This window comes from Pochonia chlamydosporia, chromosome 6 (genome assembly GCF_001653235.2).
Source record: "Pochonia chlamydosporia 170 chromosome 6, whole genome shotgun sequence".
Lineage (NCBI taxonomy): Eukaryota > Fungi > Ascomycota > Sordariomycetes > Hypocreales > Clavicipitaceae > Pochonia > Pochonia chlamydosporia.
Window position 1 is genome coordinate 1000056 of NC_035795.1, and position 20931 is coordinate 1020986.

The 20931-nt window shown below is 50.5% G+C and overlaps 8 protein-coding genes across 8 annotated transcripts; 5 read left to right on the forward strand and 3 right to left on the reverse strand.

Moving 5' to 3' along the window:
- Positions 1-2877: 2877 nt before the first annotated feature.
- Positions 2878-4673, forward strand: VFPPC_09894 (cytochrome P450 monooxygenase; the record flags this gene model as incomplete). The annotated part of the gene is made up of 4 exons (XM_018288357.1): positions 2878-2940; positions 3015-4124; positions 4201-4367; positions 4499-4673. 4 exons carry the CDS (start codon positions 2878-2880, stop codon positions 4671-4673), a joined length of 1515 nt encoding a protein of 504 aa, XP_018140984.1.
- Positions 4674-5082: 409 nt separating this feature from the next.
- Positions 5083-5463, reverse strand: VFPPC_18015 (hypothetical protein; the record flags this gene model as incomplete). Its single annotated transcript, XM_022429678.1, has 1 exon — positions 5083-5463. One exon carries the CDS (start codon positions 5461-5463, stop codon positions 5083-5085), a length of 381 nt encoding a protein of 126 aa, XP_022285238.1.
- Positions 5464-6772: 1309 nt separating this feature from the next.
- On the forward strand, positions 6773-8689 carry VFPPC_09895 (NAD+ kinase; the record flags this gene model as incomplete). Its single annotated transcript, XM_018288358.1, has 3 exons — positions 6773-6904; positions 6985-8185; positions 8247-8689. 3 exons carry the CDS (start codon positions 6773-6775, stop codon positions 8687-8689), a joined length of 1776 nt encoding a protein of 591 aa, XP_018140983.1.
- Positions 8690-9521: 832 nt separating this feature from the next.
- On the forward strand, positions 9522-10335 carry VFPPC_14688 (emopamil-binding protein; the record flags this gene model as incomplete). The annotated part of the gene is made up of 3 exons (XM_018292456.1): positions 9522-9908; positions 9958-10093; positions 10145-10335. 3 exons carry the CDS (start codon positions 9522-9524, stop codon positions 10333-10335), a joined length of 714 nt encoding a protein of 237 aa, XP_018140982.1.
- Positions 10336-10537: 202 nt separating this feature from the next.
- Positions 10538-10797, reverse strand: VFPPC_09896 (hypothetical protein; the record flags this gene model as incomplete). The annotated part of the gene is made up of 2 exons (XM_018288359.1): positions 10538-10625; positions 10676-10797. The coding sequence occupies 2 exons, from the start codon at positions 10795-10797 to the stop codon at positions 10538-10540; spliced, it is 210 nt and encodes a 69-aa protein (XP_018140981.1).
- A 3971-nt stretch (positions 10798-14768) lies between these two features.
- Positions 14769-16834, forward strand: VFPPC_09897 (hypothetical protein; the record flags this gene model as incomplete). Its single annotated transcript, XM_018288360.1, has 4 exons — positions 14769-15046; positions 15113-15273; positions 15335-15714; positions 15776-16834. The coding sequence occupies 4 exons, from the start codon at positions 14769-14771 to the stop codon at positions 16832-16834; spliced, it is 1878 nt and encodes a 625-aa protein (XP_018140980.1).
- A 389-nt stretch (positions 16835-17223) lies between these two features.
- VFPPC_14689 (dolichyl pyrophosphate phosphatase) lies at positions 17224-17981 on the reverse strand (the record flags this gene model as incomplete). The annotated part of the gene is made up of 2 exons (XM_018292457.1): positions 17224-17859; positions 17928-17981. The coding sequence occupies 2 exons, from the start codon at positions 17979-17981 to the stop codon at positions 17224-17226; spliced, it is 690 nt and encodes a 229-aa protein (XP_018140979.1).
- Positions 17982-18757: 776 nt separating this feature from the next.
- On the forward strand, positions 18758-20898 carry VFPPC_09898 (ring finger protein; the record flags this gene model as incomplete). Its single annotated transcript, XM_018288361.1, has 2 exons — positions 18758-19397; positions 19478-20898. 2 exons carry the CDS (start codon positions 18758-18760, stop codon positions 20896-20898), a joined length of 2061 nt encoding a protein of 686 aa, XP_018140978.1.
- Positions 20899-20931: the final 33 nt, after the last annotated feature.

Consider the following 20931-nt stretch of genomic DNA (forward strand, 5'->3'; position numbering starts at 1 on the left):
TTTACCTTCTGGGTGTGTCCTAGATAAACTATGCAACCGGTCGACGATACGATCGTACACCCGCTCTTCACCTGGGTTTAAGTATCCTGCAATCTGAGAATTTCACAGAGTATGTCCAACGTTTTGACGGGAAGTAGCCGGTTCCGAGTAACTCGGTGGCAAAATCATACACTCGACAGCACTGGCTTTCTGAATATCAACTCCGAGAGTTTCTCGGCCTGGCGGCAGCTGATCAACATTGCTGGGCCTGAGTTTCTATACGGGATATGGGGTATCCGTGGCCGGCGTATCTGAGCAGGCTGCTGTATTTTGTGAAGCGGTTGCTTCGAAACTACTTCTACACGTTTACCGACGATTCTGTAGTTGAAATGAGGTCTTTTTGAAACCGAAGCCCCTTGAAACGTCGTCTCCATTGTGTGGTAGTCATTCATACTTGATGGTGAGAACTTGATGGCCAACTTGTCGCCCAAAGGAGAACGCAGTGAGACCTCGAAGCACAGTCTGCTCAAGTGGATAGTCTGCCTGTGTCAAATGTTAAATTGCAATGACCAGGCAATTTTCGGGAGTAGTGCATTGCTCCAACGTCTTGGACATCTTATCCCCATGCTGCATCCTGAGAAACCCCCTCGATATATGGATAAGGTATACTTGTGAACTGATCATGCTCGGTACGCGTATTAGTAAGGAAGCTCAAGGGGTATGGCTGCTGCCTGGCTCTCACGATACCAATTTCGCATGCAAGAGCTCAGAGATGTCAATCCAGTTCCTTTGCATTGGAGAAAGCGCATTCTAATGCTGTAGAGAATGTTGTACTGTAAATCCTTGCTGACGGAAATATTGTGAACGATTGGACAGAAAACTGAGTTCTGACCTGGTGTTCGGATTCGAAGCCGGGTACGGGGACCTTGCCAGATTCAGTAATGATTGACAATAAACCGGTATGATACAGTCAAAGCTTCTATAATAGATGAAGTGAAGCGTCAGTTTTGCCATAATACGTACTAATACCGCATTCAAAGCAAGACATTAACCGTCGGTGCGTCAATCGCACCACCGGACCACAGTCATCCCGCGCCACTGTGATGGGCATGCCAAGTCTCACAAGACGTGCCAATCATCCACTGTATTCTGCCTAGACTCCTATATGCATGAATTGTTATCCAGTGGGAGGAGGCAAGGAGCACATGAACTGGATCAAATTGGATGGCCCAGACGCACAGGGCGGAGTTCGTCTCAACGAGATGCTATAGAGGGACAAGTGTCCCTGCTGCGGAGTTTTCTGGTGGTCGTGTCGAGAGTCGAGAGTTGCAAATTACATTAGACAAAAACTTGGCATGCCATGTCCATGTCTGCCAGGAGCTGAGCCATCCACCCAACTTAATCCAGAAGCAGTGCAACCTCAGCGCGTGTGTGTATCTGTTGGACAACCTCCTCTCCGTGCACAAGAGCCAACCCGTGAGCCCATCGCCAACGAATGTGCTGCGTGTGTCTTCCTTTCCTTTGTCCCACGGATCCCTAGTTTCAGTGCCGCCAAACAAGTGGCCGGTACAAGAGGACACACCACTGCATGACGCAAATGCTGCAAGGCTCGAACCCTTTAGTTTGATTGCGTTTACCGCGTACAAAATATACCAAGTGCTGCTACGCTCCGAGGCCGATGGTTTCGGGCTTTCGGGGAGTCCAAAGGATGCACCAATGAAACAATTCCACTGTTGCCAACTCGTGAAGGCGCCGCCGCCCCCACTGACTCCAGAATGACGGAGAAGATGCTCGCAGTCGGCCGAGAAATGCCATTTTGGGGGTGGATATCGGGATCTACCCACTGCCCATTTGAACCACCAAGCATTGAGTGGCTGGTACCGGAGCTGTTTTTCCTTTTGGCACCGCATTCCCTATGCCGATGGACGCAACCTCATACAGGTGCCGAGCTAGGGGCTGTTTGTCTCTTTTTGTCTCTGAGCCTTGTCCAGAACGCACTCAGAATCCGATCCCAAGCAGAGAGTGTCCAATGATGTGATGTGTATTCGCAACAACTTTGGGGGCTGCCATCGTGGATGCTACAGCCCGTCTGTGATGGATCGTACAGACAAAAGTACAATAGCGATCCTTCGGTTGGCCATCAGTAGCTGTCTGCTAAGATGGGACGCATAATCGGCTCAATATGTCTCCCATTAGCTACTCTTTTACTTGAAAGAATCCTCTTGGATGTCAACACAGAAAACTTGTCCATGTGAGCGCGTGCTTCATACCAAACCATCAGCATACTGTAGAAATCGGTTCGAATCAAGTTCGGCTACTCACATTCCGAAGGGTCTGCACAACATACGATGTAACATCGGCTCTCAGCCGGACCGCCTTTCGTGGTCAAATGTGCAGGCTAAACAAAACTCCGCAAAACGGCTCCTCCACTCAGAAACCGGTTGCTTCATACAGTAGTTGGATTATCTGGAGCCTGGATTGTGCATTTGCAAATACGCGTAAAGATGCAAATGCAGCGCCAAGCTTCAACTGCTTGGCTCGTGTTGCTAGTTGTTCCTGTCATAAGGAGCATGGACAGAGTCCCGACGGCTTCCCTTTGCACCAGCGGTCCTTTAAAGCATGTATATAATGCACTTGTGGGACACATTATTTGTCTCAGATGATCCTGCAATATTGCATACACATATATTCGTGAATCAATTGCAAATATTTCTGCCAATCCCTGATACGTTGGGTTGTGCTGCATCACGCCGTGCGCCGTGTATCCAAGGCTGGAGACATTCGGGGACGTCCACTTTGATATCTGACCGCCAAAAGATAGCAGGATTATCCTGTGTAGTCCCTAAAGGTTCAGCCTGTCGTTGACTTGTGCCTATTTGCACAGATTATCTGGGAGCCATGGAGCAATGGGTTGCGATTGCTGCCCGTCTCGGGTTCATAGCTGGGGCCATATCACTACTCGTCAGTACAACGCCGCAATCTAATGGCGTCAAGTCTAGTAAAAGTATTGGGAATTCCATACTCACACGAAACAGGCTATAATATATACAGCAGGCTTCTGGATATACAACCTGTGGCTGCACCCGTTGAGCAAGTTTCCGGGACCATGGTTCTGTGCAGTATCTCGAATCCCCTACCTGCATTCTCTGCTGACGGGAAAACACCATGAGACTGTATTGCGGCTACACAAGAAATACGGCCCCGTTGTACGGATTGCACCAAACGAGCTTGCCTTTAGTAATTCCGACGCTTGGAAAGATATCATAGGCCACAAGAACAATGCTGAAGAGTTTGCCAAGTACCGTCCGCAGTATCGACCGGGTAGATCTGCATTTCTACCTCCAGATATCTTATGCGCTGGTCGAGACGAACACGCCGCACTTCGTCGCCAGCTATCTCACGGATTTTCAGACAAGTCCATGCGGGCACAAGAGCCTCGGATCGTGCAATTCGTCGATCTCCTCATCAAACGCTTACACCAGTGGAGCGACAATGGAAAGACGCCCTTACGTATGGACTCGTGGTACAACTTCACCACCTTCGACATTATAGGTGATTTGGCATTCGGCGACTCTTTTGGTTGCCTCGAAAATTCCGACTACCACGAGTGGGTCAAATGCATTTTCGCATTGGCTCGTCTCGGGAGTTACTTCCAGGTCGAAGATTACTACCCTTTCTTGAAGCGCGTCGTCACCCGACTGATTCCCAACAAGACGCTTGAGAGACAGGACTTCCATAACAAAATCAACAGGGCTAAGTTGCAAGCGAGAATCGATGCTGGTCCCCGGGATGACCTTATTGAAGGAGTTTTAAAGAAGAAGGATGAGTGGAATATGTCGATCGAGAGGCTAGAGTCGAACAGCACCTTGCTCGTAATTGCTGGGTCCGAGACAACTGCCACGGTGCTCTCCGGCGTCACCTACTTGCTCACAGCCAATCCTCAGACCCTCGAGCGTCTGACAAAGGAAGTCCGGTCGACGTTTACCTCTGAAGATGAGATTACTATCGAATCTGTTAGTAGACTTCAGTACATGTTGGCTTGCTTAGACGAAGCCCTCCGAATGTACCCACCTGTTGCGGTTGGTTTGCCAAGAGTCACTCCTGACGATGGTGCAATGGTCGCTGGACACTTTGTACCCAAAGGCGTAAGTGGGCAACTCCCCATAGGCGGACAATGGAAATCAACGAGATTTATGTGTCTGGATGCTTACTTGCTTCTAGACTGTGGTTGGCGTCCATCATTGGGCTGTGTATCATTTGGAAGAATACTTCAAAGACCCATTCAACTTTCATCCAGAACGATTTTTAGGAGATCCCAAGTTCGCCAACGACAACAGAAATATTTTACAGCCCTTCCATCTCGGCCCGCGAAATTGTATTGGTAGAAAGTAAGCACCGTACCTGCATTTCCAATCACCCTTTCAAATTCCCCAGCTTCCAGTCTCTCGTGCTGGTTGCCTGCAATACAGGGGCCATTATTGAGAAAGATGCAAGAAGAACATGCTGACGAAAGTTGTAGTCTGGCATATGCCGAGATGCGTTTGATTCTCGCCCGAGTGGTGTACAACTTTGACATGAAACTTGCGTCTGAAAGCTCCGGCTGGTTGAACCAGCGATCTTTTGCATTATGGGAGAAGAATCCTTTGCTGGTATATCTCACACCCCGGGCTGACCGGGAGAAGCTGCAAAAATGAAGGCAAACACAATTGCCTAGCTGCTCATCAGCTTGGGTACGAATACAATACATAGTAAAGGTAAGCCTTGCCTTGCCGTCTGTGGCACGTCGAAATGCTGACTATTCTGCGTAGAAGAGATCTGGTGGCTGACTCTCCTTTGCAAGGCGGCCAAAGCTCGTCGAGCGGTGGTATCGTCAGTATAGTCATGGTCATTGATGTAATCACCAGACAGCTTGTCTGGCTCATCTTCTGGCGTCGTCATAGTCTGTGTCGTCTTGTTGTTCATCTTCATTGTCAACGTCGCATCCGTTGTCTATGCCTGCAATATTCTCTTTATCAAAACGTAATGAAGATCCCTTATTCAATGACATAGCTCGCTGTCCGAAATCTCACGAATGTGATTCATCAAATGCTCGAATGCAATATTCTAATTCGTAGATTCCGTCAAAAGAAGTCCAAATATCTTTGTGTTTTGTGCCGTCATCATCAGCTCCAGAGGATACTTGTTCCATTTGCTGTGCGGTCTCCATCCAAGCTGCACCGGGGCATGTTCTTTGACAGCTTTGTAAGGCAGTGGCGGTTCGTCTCTGGCGAGCTGGTAAGCGCTGTGCTCAATCAGTCTCACAGTGCCATTTGGTAATTCGCAATTTGCTGGAGCTGCTCTGAGAGAATAGGACATGTATTTCTTAGACTCGTTTGAGGACGTGCATGGACATGCGGGCTCGCAAGCGGCGGTATAAAACCTCCAGCGCCTCGGTATGTCGTTCCAAGGTAAGTGATGATCTTCCTCATCTTGGGAATCATTCATATCTTAGCTGTAACCTAGCCTATGGGGAGGGTTGAGAGTTCCCAGATTCCCGTGGTGTGCCGCCAAGAGCATGCAGAAGTCGACCCTCGCGTCTTGTTGGACGTAACGACTGTAAAGGCCAGCAATGAGAATGCCATGAAGACGAAGACATGTTCGGGCCAAGTGGGGATAAACCTGAACCATGTGGTATTATTCTTGCCAAACGCAGGATAGACGTCGTCGGTGCAATTTTCTGCGATCTAGATGACAGGGAGAATCTCTGGTGGGAGGTTCTCGAGATTGGCTTTCGGGAATTGCGTTCGTTCATTGGCCCAACATGAATGGCAACGGCTCAGAACTTCCTCGTTGAGTTGCTGGGAAGTTGGGAAGGAACGCTCACCGTGCATGCCCCATTGTTGCTTGACTGGGAGCTGCAAAAAATTACTTAACACGTTCCGTCAAGTCTCTCTGATTGCCTTACAATGATGAACGAGACAGACTTTGGAGACCAACTTTGGCCACGTTGGACTTGCACACGGTGGTGCAGCCCTGATGGGCGTGGGCCTGGTGCTAACATTGAAGTCACAACGGTGCCTGGTGAAGGCGAACTCTGAGTGCTTTCTTGACGCCTGCATTGTCACAATGTTTACAGGCTTTTTGTGGCACTGGGGATTCACTTCCTGAGCCGAGAACCCTGGGCGAACATCGTCTGGTCAATTGACGGCAAGTGAATCCAGCAACACCAACCACAGGTGCATGAATTATCTCGCCAGGTGGTCGTGGATTAAAGGGAGATTGTGGATCTTTGCATTTCTGTGCAATCCATTTGCTTGATCCATTCCTAGCTTGATCCTTGAGTCGTTGGCCGCAAGCTCTGCCACTAACCTAAACTTAGATCCTCCGTTTCTGCCGAATGGGAGGCAACGCCCCGTTTGTGCAACCACTGGCAAGCTCATCTCTGGAAGCTATGGATTTCGTCAGAGGTACGGAATTGGTAGAACTTCTGACCATGCTGGAGAGTTGGAGCTCCTTCACAAATTCTTCCCTGCACAACATGGCCCGTCGCTAGACTTCTCAACCCTAACGAACACGATTGACCAACCTCAACGACACAGCCAGTTAAACTGGACAATCACTGTTTCGCTCTCTAGCGAGTTGAAGCCGTCCGGGATTCTCCAGAAGCTTGACATCATTTAACCCCGCCGTCTCGACAGACAAACAGAAGGAAGGACACGACTGCTTTTCTGTGGGTGCATAGTTTCGACTCGGCCAAGGAAATTTTTCGGAGCGGGCGGGCGACAGGTTGCGCAGTTTTGGCAACCAAGCAGCGATGCAGGACGGCGATAATGAGAAAGACCGCAAGGTCAAAGCAACAACAGTGAAGCATGCGACATTCGTCGAACCAGAAAAGCCAACAGATGGGTCTGTGGGCGACAGCGACGAGGACACCAGGTCGCTAGAGGTGCGACAATATAGTCCTAATTGAGTCACGGTGTCTTGCTGGTAAATGAAGCTAACAGAATACGATTCTGCTTCTCTTAGGTGACGTTCGATCCCTCCAACCCGTATCGACGAAAGAGTTCGCTTGTAGCATCAGAAGCTGTGCCGCCCTATTCGCAGCATCCCGTGACAGCGCGGCGGGATCAATGTCTCGTCCACCAATTTCTTGACAGCCAGCGCCGGGCTAATGCCGCAGTTGGTGCTTCAGGTCACAGGCGATACCATGCGCATCCGATTTACGCTAGTCCTGACGAGCATGACGAGGACGTCCTCGACATAACCAAAGAGGAAGGGAGGGATGATCTCGTGGAACCCAAACACAAGCCCAGACAAGCTTCGCGTGTCGAGATAGACCCTTCTAGCCTCGATGGCGATCGGGTTGGCCAGACAGATCAAGAGGCTTGGACTCGTGAAATGGCCAAGAGTGTATCCCAGTTGGATTTGACGCTTAAAGAAGAAATCCACAGTCGCATGCTTACCAAAAAGCAACTCAGTGATATGGCATGGGGTGTTCGCGAACTAAGTCGACGGCTGAGTAGCATGCGAATCCGCTTTCGGGTCAAGACCATTTTCCTGTTGACTAAGATTTACGATCAAGACCTGATTCCAAAGACGAGAGAGTTGACAAAGTGGCTACTGCACAATGAGAGAGACGTCCAATACGTTGTGTACGTACAGGACAAATTGAAGACAAACAAGAAGTTCGACGTACCTGGGATCCTAGACGACGTGGCAAAGAGCTACGCAGTGGACGGAAGCACAAGTTTTGCCACGGCAAGAGAAGGCTTGGAACGGCGATTGCGGTATTGGGATGAGCCAATGTGTAGATTACGACCGCACATGTTTGACTTCGTCATTACATTAGGAGGAGACGGCACTGTTTTATACGCCAGTTGGTTATTCCAGCGTATTGTTCCTCCCGTTCTTAGCTTTGCCCTGGGGAGCTTGGGATTCTTGACCAAGTTTGACTTTGGAGAGTATAAACGGATTCTGGGGTCGGCGTTTGACAAGGGTGTCACTGTTAGTTTGCGCCTTCGGTTTGAAAGTACCGTGATGAGAAGCATCAAACGAAAGTACTCTGATGATGAAAAGGGGTCGGGCGAAGATGACGATGATCTGCATAGACGTAGAGACTTGGTGGAGGAGTTGATTGGGGAGGAAAGGGAGGACGAACACACTCATCGGCCAGACGGCACGTTTGAAATCCTAAACGAAGTCGTGGTGGATCGCGGACCGAACCCAAGTAAGTAAATGACGTTACTGAAATGCGCTTGCACCAACGATGATCTAACATTTTACCTTAGCCATGTCTTACACGGAAGTGTTTGGAGACGACGAGCATTTTACTTCCATCCTTGCGGACGGAGTCTGCGTGTCTACACCAACAGGATCAACGGCGTATAATCTCGCGGCTGGAGGCTCGCTTTGCCATCCCGAAAATCCAGTCATGTTGGTCACGTCGATTTGTGCACACACACTCTCATTTAGGCCCATCATCCTGCCAGACACAATTGTCCTTCGTGTGGGCGTGCCATACAACGCTCGAACGGCATCATGGGCGAGTTTCGACGGCCGGGAGCGAGTGGAGCTGCATCCTGGCGATTATGTGACGATTAGTGCGAGTCGATTCCCGTTTGCATCTGTGCAGACAGAGGGGAGACGAAGTGAGGACTGGGTAAATAGTATCAGTGGCAAGTTGGGGTGGAATACGAGACAGAAACAGAAGGACTTTAAACAGTGGGATTAGGATTTGAGATGAAATATGGCATATTTATGCTGAGAATCAGCAAGGTCGGGGGTTATTTGTGTTCAACTGGCGGAGTTCAGGCTGGTTATACATCGGAGGTGGTCTTTGATGATTATATGTAGGAGTACGGAACATATTATGGGAACAGATGCTCTGTATGCAATTGAAGTGCAGTGTACAATAAGAGCAAGTATACTGGGTTGCAATGATTAATTCCATGGAGGATCCGCAAACATTTCCCAAAGATGTGTATGCGTCTACGGGTGATGATGATCCTAGGTGGTGCGACCCTGTAGTTTTACCTCGCGTCTTACCACTCCGATGAAATCATAACACGCAGCTGAGATTTATGCTGTAAGTAGCCAAACATGCCTGCGGCGAGCCTGCATCTTCTGAGTAAATATGATGTGTTGTTCGAGATGTAACACTCAAATTCAGCAGGACAAAGATAGAACACCCCACATCGACTTTGAAGATCCTAGCAGAAAGAGAGGTCTGGTCCACTCCAATCCAGTGGCTTCCATCCAACTACAAGCGGCTATCATTACTTACCAGACACAATTATCCACATCCATGGCTCCAAATGCAACGGAAGCTAACGCATCAGCCAGCTACCCCTTGTCGTGGGGAGCAACAAACAACCCCAAAATCTCACCCCAGCCAGTTTGCCAGCGCAATTTCAATGAGCCTTTGAAAAAGCAAACTTCCGCCATTCTTCTCCGCGTCCAACGCGCAATTACCTCTCCCTCCGCGACGACAACGATAAATACCAGAACCCCCATCACACCTTCGCATCCCCTGAACATTTCAACCACCGCGAAAACCATCCAACATGGCCGACCTACCCCCCGACCTCTTCGACCAAACCACCATCATCTCCCTCCTCGCCACCGTGGCCATCGTCCTCGTCGCCTACCTCACCTCCAAGTCCGTCCTGCCCGCCTCAACATCCAGCACCCTCCGCTTTCTCTTCATCTGGCACCTCGCCGACGCGCTGTGCCACTTCATCCTCGAAGGCAGCTTCCTGTACCACTGCTTCTTCTCGTACATCACCCCCACCGCGGACACGGACGTCGCGAGCCTGTTCCCCACGCCGTTCAACTTCCTGGGCTGGGAGAACCAGAGGATCTATGGGCCGCAGAGCGGTGGGGACAACCCGTTTGCGCAGCTGTGGATGGTGTATGCGCGGGCGGATAAGAGATGGGCGGGTATTGATCTTGTATGTCACCTGGACCACGCATAACTTCAACTGCTGACGGGATTTTTAGGGCGTCGTCAGTCTGGAGTTGCTGACTGTGTTCTTTGATGGACCTGTCGCGTTGTATATTTGCTATTTGATTAGCAAGGGGAGTCCCAAGGTCAACTTTTGGATGATTGTTCTTGCTACGGCTGAACTATATGGAGGTGAGTCGCAAAACGTGTGGAAGTTTTGCTTTTACTGATGGGGTGGGATAGGCTTCATGACTTTTTGCCCTGAGTGGCTTACTGGTAATGTCAACCTGGATAGTAGCAACTTCATGTACATGTGGGTGTACCTGGTCTTCTTCAATGGTCTTTGGGTGGTTATTCCCTTGTACGCCATGTGGTATTCGTACTCCCAGATCTCGAGTGCCTTTGCCGTTCAAGGCACCAAGAAGAAGATCTAGGGGGGTTGCCACGCAAATTGGATCTAGGTACAGGCACATGGACCAATAGGTGGCATGATGACCGGAATAATATTCACAAGGATATACACACCACACCAACATGTACAGCAAGTATGATAATACTAATTTGAATTGCAATTATCTAAGGGGTATTAGACGTTATCCCGCAGCCCTACAGACCGCATCTCCTACTCCCAACCATTTAGATCTGCTGCTTGTGAGCCTCAGCCTTAGCATCGTGCTTATGCTCGTCGAACTTGTCACCAACGGCGTCCTTGGCAGCAGAGGCACTACACTAGTTAGTTTACGCTATCCGTCAAAGTACACTGTTCAAACATACCGAGTGCCAATGGGGGCATCACCATCCTTGGCAACTTGCTTGTTGGTCTCCTTGGACGCTCCACTGGTAGCCTGCTTCACAGACTCGGAGACGTAGTTGACACCTTGCTTGAGAGAATCCATTGTAGTTTTTGTTGTTAAAGACGTTTGTGGTTATGATTGGTAAATTGTGTGAATGACGAGTGTGAGTGATGGAGGAACGGGAGGGCTGTCAAGTGGTCCTTATATAACACCGTCATTCTGACGATGGCGAACCTTTCCCTGGGATTGAGCTTCACATGCTGGCGAGGGGCACATTGCGTCATGGATATTTTTACGTATTGGAGTTGGCGGGCAGGGCGGGCTTGGTTCACGGGAGAAAAGGTGAGGAGTGGGTAAGTGTAGTGTATACCTGATGGATCGAGCTTAAGGCGTGAAAACAAGCTCGTGGAGTGAGGGAGCTTGTTGCAATGACTTGCATCTTGCATGGTCGATGGAAATGTGGCTTTGCGCAACGGATGACGTCAAAGACATGTGGCTTGCGTTTGCTATTGGCGAGGGGCGTTGAGCGTTTGAAGATGTGATAGGTCGGGAGGGAGAATTCCACAAAAAGAAGCCGTCATTGCAAGATGATCTCTTGGTTGCTATCTCGCCGTCTTCTCAATAAAGTGTCAGCTGGCTATGAAGAGCAAGTGAGGGATAGGTCTGGTGGGGGATGATGCCGTTGACAATGACGCAGATGCATGTGGAGCTTTTATTAGATCCGCAACAGCAGTGCAGCTACCTAAATTGTTGCTCGTGGAACTGCAGCTGCAGTGTTTATTGGCTGGACGCTTGTCATTTAAATCGAGATTATTGCGCGGCGGAGGTTTGTCTCCGGACGACGTTGACGATGCTGCTCACTTTGGTGTTTGGTGGAATGCCGGCAATAAACGGTCACGCGGCTGATTTCGGGTAGATAACTTGATCTTTACGAATGTCGTGCCACTTGATAACCTTGATAAGTGCTGTGACGTATGGCCACGTATCTGGGAGAATGGACCATGCATGGATGTCTTTTGCTGGGCGTAGTGTTAGTCCTTTGTGGAGATGAAGTATGCCCGTTATTTGAGGCCGGAGACGTAGGACCCGAGATTATTTGTCGGAAAGGTTGCCGTGTGGGCTCATTGAGTTAGAGTGACTATCGGCCATAGTCCGTAAGGGCATATGTTTCCAAAGTAGCCTGCTAACACGCTGTGGTGTAGGATAATGTAAGTCGTGATATGCGGTACCTTTGGTGGCCAAACGCTGCTTGAAGCGTTTAGATTAACGACGGATGCTTCCGCGGCCCGTTTATTCGACGCTCAAGTCAAGTTGACTACCTGGACGGCAGACCAGCAGATCTACCTCACAGCAGTACGCTGATTATTGAGACGGCGAGAAGAGCAAACTGACCACTTGCTCGGTGTATTTGTCCACCTGAAGCAACATGAGTAGTGGTCCAGCCACATCACACAATTGTTAATATCTGCGAGGAGCTTCATCGTGGCTTAGTGGATCAATTTCACGAGAAAACACCACACTCTGTGCCACATTGACTCGCAATAACCCCAACCAGAAGAGCACAAGCCAGTGGTCTGATCTTGGGAGAGTAAACGAAATGACTCAACCACATGTTTGCGGGAGCAGATATCTCCCGAATCCACCGCTCCCCGCAAACCCTTCATCAACTTTCCCTTCACGTTTCAGTGATGCTTCACGGCCAGGAGGTGCAGCGAATGGGCGACCAGACAGGCTTGCTTCAATATATATCTCAATGCAGTCCAGGATCATCACGCTATGGGCGATAGCGCCTCGGCAGAAAGTCCACGAGAACAGAGTTCATCCGACAGTTGCTGCGGGCGTTGGTGGCTGAGTACTTAATAAATATGGGAAACTTGAGGCACTGCCCGGCCCGCCTTGCTTGAGTCTCGTTTGACATAGATCTGGAGGAGAGGAAGTTGTGTCTGAACGGTTACATGCCTCACTGCGGACATACGAGTATTGCAACAGATAGAATGCTAGTAGCAGTCTCGGTGGTAGTTACGGGCTGCTCTTTGTTGGAACCTGGTCCCAATAATCAGCTCTGGATATACCAGCCAGTTTCGAAACGCAAGTACTCCGTACAGCTTGCCTCGTTCGCAACTATTTTGGTTTTCTGGCACAACCTTTAAGAGTCCATCAATTGCATTGCACAAACAGCCATGCATTACAAGCGCCAAAACACAAGAAACAAGAACCGCAGGTACAACATACCAGAGGGAAAGGAAAATCACCAGCTATTCGCGGAACCAGTCCCGACAGCAAGATGGCGTGGAGCCCTGACATTTTGGTATTGTGACGACCCTCACTCAATCTATGGCGCAAGCTGTCACACTTGATCAAGCCTTTCCTAGCCATCACTGCTTCTTGCTCGTAATTTGGGGAGCCATGACCTGCCGTACGGAACAAAGAGTGTGACACAAATCGTGGGAACTCCGACTAGCCACGGCGTTGGGTATTCGGGAACCAATCCGCAACGGAGACCCGATGACATGTTGCCAGCCTTGGCCCACGAGTATCGGCAGCAAGGGTATTTCGGTTGTCAAAGTAGCAAAATCTCCCCGTTGCTGTTTCAAGAACGTCTGTGGCCGGAATTGTGGATGTTGAAGGATGCAGATGTTGTGACACCTTTCCCGATTGGGCTAGCGCAGACCGATGTCAACTTCACCACCGAGTTTCGAAACCCAAACATGTTGCAAGACTGCTTCACCACAACCCCGAGAAACGCCACCCATTGTGAATTATCTGCTGTCTACAGTATCAAAGCTGGAGATATGCATTATCGTTTGCCACCGTGATAATGCAAAAAGAAAACAAGAAGAAACGGACAAAACTTCAAGATTGATACATGAACTTCGGGCATTGGGCAGGTGCAACATCGAAACTCACCTGGCATCGCAGCCCGTTCCATCGACCTGTGAGTATGGCAGATTCATCACAAGCGAAGATAGAGTGGTATTCTAAATCCAATCTATCGACAATTTCATCGAAATGTAAGGGCTCCGTACGACGTCGACAGGGCTGGGACACGCCGCAGGTTCATGTGCCTTTCTGCATACTCAACATGCAGTCCGCCTATCTGCATCGCAGAACTCGGTCATTTTTCACTTTGGTTGTGGCGTTAGCCTCTCCCTTGGCAGATAATGCGACAAGTTGACCCCCTTGCTGGAGCATGGCCCTGATACCCCGACACACTGTTTAAGTTATCCAAGGCATTCATCGTGGCTGTCACCAACTCCTCGAGACCAATGTCATACCGTACAGCCCGTTGATTGGAGCATCCCTACCATGTTCAAACTTCTGACAAGCTTTGACTCTTCTGCCCAGTTAGGCAAAGATTCGGCTACTTGCTCTCCCGGATGTGATCCCTGGTTCAGCTCGAGGCTGGCATGGCGTCAGTCCCTCGAGACAAGCAACGCCCTCTCCGTCGTCCTCAGCCTTCATACCTGACCCTCCCCCGCGTCCTTCTTTCAATCAACTTGAGACGCAAAACATCGTATTGTATTCATTTGTCTTGGTTTTTGTTTGTTTGAACAACGACTCTTGTCGTCTTGTACGGACTGGGTTGAGCCCATCTTCTTTCGCTTCAACTTGCTTCGCCTAGTCATTCACTTCAAGCCCACCAGATTTTTTCGGCTGTCAGGACAGCCGTTTGATAACGCTTCGCATTTTTGCTCCCTTTCGACATCTGAGCACATTCTCTATTTGGGTTCTTCGCTTCCCCTAATGGTCTTGCAATCACCGTCCTTCAGTGTCACTCTCCTTACACAAAGTATCCGATAGACTGAACACGGGATCTATTCTTATTGTTTTACGCCTTCGTCTCGCTTTAATCACACACCGGCGATTCCAATCCCCTTCTCACATCTCAACGCAACCGACTGTATAGATGACCCCTACCGGTGGCGAATAGCTGCTGGCTACCTGAGCCAAGGCATTGTGCCTTGTCTCTCCGTCGATTACGACAACCCATATACAACGCGTCACACATCTACGTCGACACAATCTCGTCCGCCATCATCCGTAACTACTGGCACGGGATCACATCGTCTTTTATGGATGGATTTGGTGTACGGTGGGCGGAACCACCTCCGGCCGAATTATGGTCCAGGATACCGCAAGTCAAGTCTCCCACGGACGGAGGATTTGATTTCCAAGGGAACAGTTCCTCTGCGTTTATCAATGAGTTGAGATTTGCTGCTTCAAAATCGGTGCGGACATCTTTTGTTATTTTGGCAAGTTTCAATGCGTTAGCGGGTGCGACGACTGCAGCGGGTATTTATTGGGATTGTTACATGAGTTTGAAGAGAAAGGACCCAGACTTGCGGCTGAAGTAAGTGGACGACAATTTTCCAGATAAAAGCTGCGATTGAACGTTTGGTACTAACGCTGAAGACAGATCTTCGTTTTGGAGGATAATTGGCCCTGCTGAAATCTTCCCATTTGCGTTGTCAGTGGGTATTGTGGTGCAAGGGATCATATTCGCAGCCATTCAATCATTTGGTTTGCAAGGCCTTTTGATTCTAGGTTGTGAGCCTCTTTCACAAGTCATGCTGCCAGGTAAGGGTGATCCTATCAAATGGAATAGGTGGTGTTTATTAACCTCATTTCGCGTACGCAGCTTTCTTCATTGTACCGTTCATACAATTCACGTTTGGACTCGAGGCAGCAGTCCAAGCCGTTCGCCTGTACCATCCATTCTCACCACGCCACAAATGGAGTATCCCTGCCTGTCTGGCTCTTACAACAGTTGGCCTGATTGCGGCGTACGTGCTGACTCGATTTGTGCTACCGGCCAACTTTTGCTTCGCCTCTCTCGTCTTCTTTCTCCGCAGATGGGGACTCGGCTGCTTTGGTATCATTGTTGGAATCGCAGCCACTTTGCTCATGGGAAGTGCCACCGCATTCTACCGATTATATCAAATCTCAGGTATCGCTGAGCAGCAGAGAATAACCGCAACTTGGATGGCGTGGTTCATGGCTATGGGCGCACTGATGCTGGTAAGTCTTGGACTTGATCAAACATGATACCTCTCGACACGTTTCTAACTCCTCGGTTCAGTCCATCATGGCACCCTTCTTTTATGTCGTAGCCACAGACGAGTCCCCCAATGCTACAACTGTCCAGTCGCAATTCTCCATGGCTACGGTTGTGGTGGCCAATCTGACAGGACTCATGACTGGGGGAATGTACGTGCTCCTGCGGTCAAGTAGAATTGGCAAGATTGGTCCCAAGGGCTACTACGAATTTGACTCGCGACGGTCCGTCAGGCGTCCCAAGACGACCGTTCCTCATAGCTTCATCTTCACAAGACAAATGGAGCAGCCTGTGCCACCGCCTGCACAGCTACCTCAGCGTCGAGCCAGCAGCTTCTACACTGCACAAGACGTGGAACTTGGAGTCGGTGCCGCCAACGCCATGCCCCTGAACGAAGCACAAAAGACGGACGCTCTACCTGACGCTTCCACAGTTGGTGTTGCAACAACCACTCTTGGCCCGGTTCCGTCGCAGGAGCCACTGCCACGGAAGAGCTCTGCATACAACCTCTTCCCCCGAGACACGGCGCCGGATCCCAAGTCCATGTACCTCCTCCCCGCCACAGCCTACATGCCTGCAAACAACGACAAGGCCCTCAACCCCTTTGCCGACGAGCTACCTGCCCCTCCTACCATCCGCTTCTCGGGTAGCAGACACAACCGAGACTCATCGCTTGGGTCATCCGCCACCGTCCCAATCGGCATACGAGTCTCCAACATTAACGACATGCCTCCCGGGCAGTCTTTCTACCAAGTTCCACCTCCTCCTCGAGCTACACGTCCAAGTCGACCCGTCTCAAGGGTCCCCGTTGCCGCAATCCCCGACAGACTCATCATTCCAGACGACGAGGCCAATCCCGAAAACAAGGACAAACAACTCCCCCCCGTACCCCTAGCTTTAATGAAGAAGGAAGCCGAGAAGGAAGTCAAAGACGATGAAATCCGTCTCAGCCCCACCGTGTACAGTCCCAAAAGAACACCAAGCAAAGGAAAAGGCAAAGCTAGCAGTCCAACAGCACCACCCCCTGGTCCGCGACACTCGCCAGAGAGTTATGGACGCGTCGATGAAGCAGAGTGGATTTAAACCGCTGAAAGAACCGAAAACGAAAAACAATTTCTCTTCTCTTACAGGTGATCATTATTGATCACCATTTTTTCTCCAAGGTGTTTTTTTTTTGTTTCCTTGGGTCCAATAGAAGGATTACAGATAGGATTAACACTGCATTTTACTGTCTTTTCAGTTTTGTCACGATTATGAATGGATGGACCTTGACACAGAAGTCAATGTAAGATGCCGGAAGCCAATGTACAATAGAATGTACATCACCGGTATAGCGTAGTCAACCAATGAATTTTAAACATAGGAATCAAATCAAGTTTAATAAATCAACTCAAAAACATGTCTACAACCGTGAATCACTCTATAACTCATCGGGTATCAAGTTTCTATGCCTCTAATAATGCAAACCCATCTCAACCCGTCTTCACCTTGTCCCTCCGCTCCCACTTCTCCCACCCAGCCTGGCAAACATCCTCACTCACAACCAGATCCCGCACCCTCAACGCCTTCGCAATCGGTAACTCCAGCCCCCACGCCAGCAGCCCCGTCCGCCGCACCACCGCCGTCACAGCAAACCACCCCAGCCCAATCACCACGCCGGCCACGCTCCCCACGATAACCTGCCTGGGCGTATGGTAATTCAAGTATATCCTGCTCCATGCCGTGAGCCCAGCCACCACGGCCGTCACGAGAGCTATGCCCGCACGCTCGACCACCGTCCACGACCGAGTGTGCCCTGCGTGCGGCGCCTGCGTCTGCGGCCTGTGCCGTAGCAAGAGGAACAGCGTGAGGGAGACGCTCCAGAAGGCGACGAACTGCGCGTGCGAGCTGGGCATGCCGTAGCCCTTGCCGTGGATTCTGCGCGGCCGCTCCTCCTTGATGAGGCGTTTGAGGAGGAAGTTGAGCGCTTCGCAGCCCAGTTGGCCTAGGAACATGAGTGCGATTTCGACCTCGCGCGTCGTGAGGATGAGGGTCGTGTAGACTATGCAGAGGGCTTGCGGGAGGAGGGCTAGGTAGGCGCAGAGGAGGGAGAGAGGGTCTTCTGGGTCCTGTGGTTGTGTTAGTTTGTGCTTTGGTTTGGAGGTGTTGTAACAATGCGGAGGGGGATGAAACGTACATAGTAGACGTGGGTGACGGAGAGCGACGCCAGTGGCGCAGTGTCGTCAATCATGGCTTCTGATGCTGGGGGTTGGGATTATGAATTCATAGCTGAGTTTGGAAACGGGGGATGAGCAACGGCGTCGCCCTCTTTAAGTGAGGTCGAGGTTCGTGGTAACAAAGCGGCGGACGGACTCGTGATGTCAATGGGGGGACAAACGGACCCTGGCATGTGCCTGGGGGCAGAATCGTCACCGCCTGCCTCGTTTATTTCGTGGGGGTGACGTCCAGCTGTTCATGTTTTTGGAAATGGCCATTTCGACCAAGTTGTGAATCTCATCTTGCAAGGGACTAGATTTTATTTCCCGCATTTCATTTCTCGACCTTATTGGTGTATGAACCTGGGCTTTACATTCCAGAGTTGTCAAGTCGCTGAGTAGATTCTGCGAAGTGGGCTGTGGAACCTTGAAGAGTCATACCGCAACAGTCGACCACGGAAGCGCGACGAAACTCCATCTCGGCGTGTATTCGAGAATTTACTACATTCATCTTATTTCAGCGTCAATTCTTACATGATAAGAGAAGTAGACGATACTAAAAAAGAAAGATAGCTTCGTCCACCATCCAGTCACTTGCTAGCTACTCCACCAAATTAGCACGCAGGTCTGTCAGCAGTTGGCCACCATTTCGCCACAAACTGCTCTTTTTTTTCTTACAAAGAAAATACAGATGCTTCGCTCATATCGCGCAACTCATTTATAGCACATACATCTTACCACGCATACAAACACATCGTTCATGAAGCTTAGATGATGCAATCCCGTCACATACAGGCACATTCTCAACACCATGGATAGTGCGGGGGACGACGACGACCCCCGGTTTATGGAACTCGAAACCTTGGAGGCTATATACCCCGAGATACGCCACTCACACTCTCCCGAATCATCGAAAAGCGGTGGATCGAGGTTTTCTTTTGAGCTTGAACTTCCAGTAGAACCGGCAAAACCTGTTACAGTCCTCTTCCCGGCTGCTTCGACTGGTGTACCGGATGAGCGAGGAGCCCCGGCATCAACATCAACTGCAGCTCTGGCGGCGTCGACAAACGGTGCACCAGGAGAACCAGTTGATTCTCTGCTTGTATCTCACTTACCTCCGCTGTCATTGAGAATTACCCTCCCGGATGGATATCCCTCTGATAAACCGCCTGTTGTTACAATCTCCACTACACCGCAGTGGCTTTCGCAGGCAACAGTGCGTACCCTAGAGGATGATGGACCGAGATTGTGGGAAGAAGCTGGGAGAGACATGGTCGCGTACACGTACATTGATCATTTGCAGAGGGAGGCGGAGAATGTGTTTGGAGCTATCAGTTCCAAGGGAACTTTGGAGGTTGATCCTGAACACAAGCTTGCCGTGTTGGACTTTGACATCAACGCCAAGAAGGCAGCATTTGAGAAGGAGACGTTTGAGTGTGGTATATGCCTAGGTAAGGATGCCATTGTACTTCCTCTCAGAGATGGGACTTGCGACCATTATATTTGAAAGACGCCCACTAACTAAGTACAGACCCCAAGAAAGGCTCCAAATGCCACAAGATGCTAGACTGCGGCCACATCTTCTGCCTCCAATGCCTCCAAGACTTCTACACCGACGCCATAAAAGAAGGCAACCTCTCTACGGTCCGCTGCCTCACACCAAACTGCTCCAAAGAGCGCGCATCATCAACCTCCACCGCCAAAGGCAAGACCAAAGCCGTCATCAGCCCCAGCGAACTGCTCCAGATCGGTCTCCCAGAGGACATGGTCAAACGCTACGTAACCCTCAAGTACAAGACGGAACTCGAAGCTGACAAGGACACCATCTACTGTCCTCGCCAATGGTGCAATGGGGCCGCTCGCTCCAAAAGGCACAAAAAGCCCGAAGGTCTCGAGTTTGCAGACTCCTCTGGCGAAGACACAGCAGACACAGTCACCGCGAACAACGCCAACGAGGACGCAAACGACGAAAAGGGCAGCAAGAAGAAGAACAAAGTCAAGAAATTTGACCCGGCAGACTTACTCTCCGTCTGTGAGGACTGCGGGTTCGCCTTCTGCAGCAGATGTATGCAGACGTGGCACGGGGAGTTCGTACGCTGTGCGCCAAAGCGCAACAAGGACGAACTAACAGAGGAGGAGAAGGCGTCGTTGGAATATCTACAGCTTCACACTAGTCCCTGTCCTACGTGTAATGCGCCGGCGCAGAAAACCCATGGGTGCAACCATATGATTTGTTCGAGGTGCGACACACACTTCTGCTACTTGTGTTCGTCGTGGTTGGATCCCGCAAATCCATACAAGCACTACAATACACAGGCCGGCGGGAAAGTCACATCTTGCTATATGCGGCTCTGGGAACTGGAAGGCGGCGACGGCGACGACGTTGGACTAGGCTACGTCGGTGGAAGAGGACCAGCACAACTACCCGCCGAAGACGAGGAAATCGTCCACATCGTCCCCGAGATCGAAGAACCCGAGTCTGAAGGAGATTCTGAATCCGATGACGACGACGAGCCTATCGAGCAGAACCCCCCTGTAGCAGTCGCCCGCGAAGCCCCCCTCGTCCTCCGCCTAATGGACAATCAACCTCGTCGAGAGCCTGCGCCCCAACCACCGCCAGCCAGAGCAAGAGGAGGACGCGGTCGAGGTCAAGCTAGAGGACGAGGCCATCAACACCCAAACCAAATCCCCGCCCCTCGAGGCGCCGCCCATCGCCGCGGCCAACCCCCTCCACGAGCAAGAGGAAGAGCACCGCGTGGCAACAGACAGCATAATCCTCATCATGGCGCAGACCAAGATGCAAATGCGAATGCCAACGAAAATGCAAATGCCCTCGATCCAGCACAGGCAGCCTGGGTCCGCCACTTTGTTCAGATGGCCCTCATAGACGCAGAAGACCAGGTCGAGGGCGGAGATTCCGATTCCGACGACGGAAACTGGCGCATTCGCTGACCTGCCTCTCGTGCGATGTGTCAAATCATGAGG